At 39.6% G+C, this 4919-nt stretch overlaps 1 protein-coding gene across 1 annotated transcript in view; it reads right to left on the reverse strand.

Annotated features, from left to right (window-relative positions):
• Positions 1-1553: 1553 nt before the first annotated feature.
• Positions 1554-4919, reverse strand: part of disc1 (DISC1 scaffold protein) — a gene marked incomplete at its 5' end in the record, with an annotated part of 174028 nt that continues 170662 nt past the window's right edge. The window contains 1 exon segment of the mRNA XM_084322047.1: positions 1554-2152. Coding sequence (XP_084178173.1) covers positions 1964-2152 — 189 coding nt within the window. The 3' untranslated portion in view covers positions 1554-1963.

Here is a 4919-nt window from a genome sequence, read left to right on the forward strand (position 1 = left end):
ATTCACTTTTAAATGCAGTTTTTTTATAGAAAAAAAATGTTGATCCAATATTTATGGCTTAAAACCAATTTCCCACAATTAGTTACACTTTGAATAAAAAATAAAAATGTCTTGATTCAAAACTATTTTCTCATAGGTGAACAAAACGTTCAATGCGAATGGTTGATTTGAATTTCAATGACTATTAAAGCACCTTTGTTAAAAAATTAAATATATAAAAAATCAAACACTTCAAGGACCTTGTGCGAACCCCTACTCCAGGCCCTGTACTTCCCACGTGACACAAGCCGTTGGGACTATTGAAAATATAGATATAGCTCAAAATGCATAACATCTCTCCCGACATGTTGCATCGAGACAACCAGACTGTTGAACGTTGCATTAAGACGACTGGAAAAGAGTAATCTCAACCTCTTCCACACAGGAAGTAAAACGGATAAAAAAAGATTTGTTCAAGAATTCAAGTTAGCCTGCCTTCTCTAGCACCACCACACTGTTATATCATGGACTAAACTAAACCACACCTGCTTTGGAAATCCAATCGTGTTGAATTGACAAAGAAAACATAAAAAGAGGCAACAATGGTGTAAGAATCCTACAACAACATACCAGACTTCTGCTCCTGTGCAGTGAGACTGTAACACAGTGAGAGACATATCTGATTGTCCACTCTGTCCGCTGTGAGGACGTTAAGACACGAAGGGTTTTTTACACATGCAAAGAAATCGATAAGTGACACCATTTATCCGTTTCACGCAGTTATTGATAATTATCGATAAATCGATAAGTGGTCTCAGCCTTAAATATTTCACATCACACGTTTTTCACATCAAGGATCATCCCAAATTGATACACAGTAAGCCATCGACCCCACAAGGGACAATCTGAACAATCTGTTGTTACTTTGGGGGACTGGCTGTTCCGGGGGGGTTCACATGCTTTCGAGCAACACTGTACTTATTGTACTTATTCTATGCCTATTCTTATGCCTGCACTTTCTACATTGTACTACTTTTATTGTCTTTTTTATACCTATTCTTATGTCTGCACTTTATGCACTCCTTTTATTCTGTCAACTGTATGCTAATTTGATGCTCAAGTGTATGTTATTTGCTGTAAAGCACTTTGAGCTGCAATCCATGTATGAAAGGTGCTATATAAATAAAGTTGCTTGTGATTTAGTACTGTGGACCCCCCCCCCCCCCCCCCCCCCAAGGGACCCCACTCTTTAGAACCACTGCTTTAGGATACATCTATTTTGTATGAGGAGGTCTTAACATCAGCTAATGACCTCCCAATGGTGACGCCTGCTCGCATGCCAGCAATAATCTTCTTAGAAGAGTAGGTGTTTTCCAGACGGTGGATATCTACCGTCGGAATCAAACTCTTTGTAGACAGTAAGACATTGTGTGTGTAGAGACAATAAGCTAAATATAACGCAGCTTCATAAATACATTAAACACCCTTGTTTGCTTAGCTGCCTAAGGCACTGGTTATTAAAGGTATAGGCTGGCGAGACATTTGGAATTCACAAGAGTTGCATTAAAGTGGCTTAAAGTCCAATATTTTGTATCCTTGAAAACAAAACCGAGACCTTCATTTGGACATACCGCACAAATACTCCCAAGGACGGCAATTCTAAGGCTTCGAAAAATAAAAACGTGTATTTTGCTTACGCCTTTTCAGGTGTATAGGCCTAAAATATTTTGGAATGTTTCCTCCGAATTCTATGTAGGAATCTTAGAACGTCGTGCCTTTCAATGACCCGTACACACACACACATCAATAATTCAATTGATCATCTCACACTGGACCCTTCAGTGAATGGATACGGACTCAGTTCTACCGACCGAGCTTATAGGTCAAGCTCTCGAGAGCGTAGCAGGGGGTCAGCCACGGGAGGGAGGCAGTCTGACTGACAGTGTGGTCATAAAAGAACCTACCACCAGCATCCAAAAAAACGTCAAATGTCCCAGCTGTCGCTAAAGTACTGATCCTCCTCTTCCTCCCCCTCCTCCTCTTCCTCCACCCCGTTCTCCAAGACGTCGGCGTCCTGCTCTTCGCTGGCTTCCTCTTCCTCCTCCTCGTCTTCGAGCTGCGCCAGCATGGTCTGCAGAGTGGCCTTCACGTCCCGAACCTCTTTCTCTAAGGACTGTGAAGTGGGAGTTAAGGAGTTAACGCCTCTCGATTTGTTAGGAAACCTGCAGAAAACCGGCAACAAACATCAGTCCCCGAGGGGAACGGAAGGCAGGCCAGCTCAGGAGTTGATATCGACATCAGTACTTCATCATACGATCACAACAGAAGAAATGTATCATCTGTATTGGCCAAAGCTTTCATGCAGCATCAGTAATTCATTCAATCTTTATCCAATCTTTATTTAATGCGGAAGGATCATTGAAGAATCAAACCATAAACAAGGTGGCCTGTTGGGATGTTGGATCCAGTTTCTGTATGAAAGGTGCTATACAAATAAAGTTGTATTATTATTAGAGCTGGGCCGTTAACGGCGCTAACGTGCTGCGTTATCGCGAGACTAGTATCGCGCGATAATATAATTGACGCCGTTAATCTTTTTCTCAGCGTTGGGTCTGCTGTCCTTAAATACTTGCCGTAGTTCCCAGCTGTGGTACCAGGAAGTGATTGCACTACCGGAGCTGTAGTCAGAATAATGTGTTAAACTAAAGTAGTGGTCCGGTAATCATTGTTATACAGGTGAGGTTAAGAAGTCCTCAGGATATAACACAATTCGGCGATGTGGACGTCTGAATCTGCGCAATGCAAGAAAAAAGAAGTCCGTTGCAAGCTTTGTTTACATTATTAACGACGCAAGTTAGCATGTTAGCTCACGTTGGATACGGGCGGCACTGGGAAACATCTACAAGAGGAGGAAATCCACTTTACACACTAAAGGAAGGATCGACTGGACTATCGTGAGTGTTTACAACCGAAATGGCTTGGGTTATTGGAAATATTGGACCGTTTGATGACAATGTAGCCCCTTTCGTGACTGTGATGCACGGAGTGAATCCACAGTCACTTTCTCCTCAATAGGAAACTAACCTAGATTTACCATGAAGGACTGGTTCTGGCTGAACCGTTCGTTATACAAGAATCACAGAGACGTTTCAAAGGTGCTCACAGTTGCACGAGGGTTTCAGACAGAGATACGGGATGGTTTGAAAGCTCTGCGTTGCTAATAAACATTTTAAATAATTTTTATAAACTGCTCAAAACGGCATTATTTCCGCCGTTGGGTGATCACAGCGCATGCGCACCATCCCTTATCTCTGTCCGAAATCCTCGTGCAACTGTGAGTACCTTTGTAATTTCTCTGTGATTCTTGTATAACGAACGGTTCGGCCAGAACCAGTCCTTCATGGTAAATCTAGGTTGGTTTCCTATTGAGGAGCAAGTGACTGTGGATTCACTCAGTGCATCACAGTCACGAAAGGGGCTAATGACAATGTGGAGCAAATAAATGAAAATGGGGGACCCTGATGTAAACAAGACAAACGTCTTTCTCTGGTCTGCATCCTCTTAACAATTGTATGTATTGAGCCGTACTGTATTGTACCCATTCTGCAATCTGTTAAATAACGTTTTCATTCATTCATTCATTCATTCATTCATGGAACTGTTACACTGAGCTTGCACTGAATTTGTTGAGAAACCTGCTTCTGCAGCAGTCTGTGTGTGAGCAACCAGTCAGCAGCATTGTGAATTTAGAGATTCACTAAAAGACACATTGAGAGACAGGTTTGTGTGTGGATTAAGAAATGAAGGTTCACAGAAGAAACTACTGACAGAGAGTGATTTGACACTGGCGAGAGCTGTCAATATCAGTGTAACAATGTTAATGGCATCAAAGGAAGGGCACAGAAAATTACGATAAATCTGGTTTTAAAAGAAACACTGGAAATTACAAAAAGAAGAGACATGTTCATGCTGTTGAACAAGGAGATAGAACAGCTAGTGACTCCTCAGATGAAGAGGAGGATAAATCTCCTCCTCTGGTCATTATTTGGGTAGAACACACCTATTTTGAACACCTTCGGCAGATTTTTTTTTTTTTTTTTGAGCCATTTTAATCTAGATTAATCTAGATTAATTCCAGGATTGCAGGTAGATTAATCTAGATTAAAAAAATTATCTATGCCCAGCTCTAATTATTATTATTATTATTATTAATTATTATTATTATTATTATTATTATTATTATTATTATTATTATTATTATTATTATTATTATTATTGAGAGCTCTCATTTACGATGACGTCGAGAAATAAAACACATAATAAATATTAAAAAAGAAAATATAGAAACAGAAAAGTCAATCAATTAAACATTTAAAATAATGAAAAACAACTGCAGACTGTGGGGAAGTGGTTTGCTATTAAAGATTTAAATCTAGATCAAATCAAATAAAATGTATTTGTAAGGCCCGACAACACACGTTAACCTCTTAACATGAGGACGATTTGCCTACCGGCACTTTGGCGACCTCTAGTGGCTCGGGTGTGCATATTTTTATGTACAATATATATATCGAATTAAAGCCCCATTTGTTGCCTGTCGATAGCCCTTTCAGGTGACAAAATCCGTCCCCATGGGCCGGACACGTCAAGAAGAAACATCACAATAAATCAAATAAAACCGACTAATGAATTGGGTTTTAAAGTGCATTGTAAAACATTCCATGTTTTCTGGGGCACAGAAGCGAAAAGCAGATTTTCCTAATTCAGTAATGAACAGTGAATGAATACTAATATATACTACAGTACTACTGTTTTGTTTATAATGGTAGTTTTTCTAAATATCTTTTATTTATATATTATATTATATATAATTTTCTCACATTGCAGGTATACTGCTTCTCAACTCTCTAATATCCACAATCATCTTCATCATTAGGGCA

The sequence above is a fragment of the Notolepis coatsorum genome (genome assembly GCF_963971535.1).
Source record: "Notolepis coatsorum genome assembly, chromosome: 9".
Taxonomy (NCBI): Eukaryota; Metazoa; Chordata; class Actinopteri; order Aulopiformes; family Paralepididae; genus Notolepis; species Notolepis coatsorum.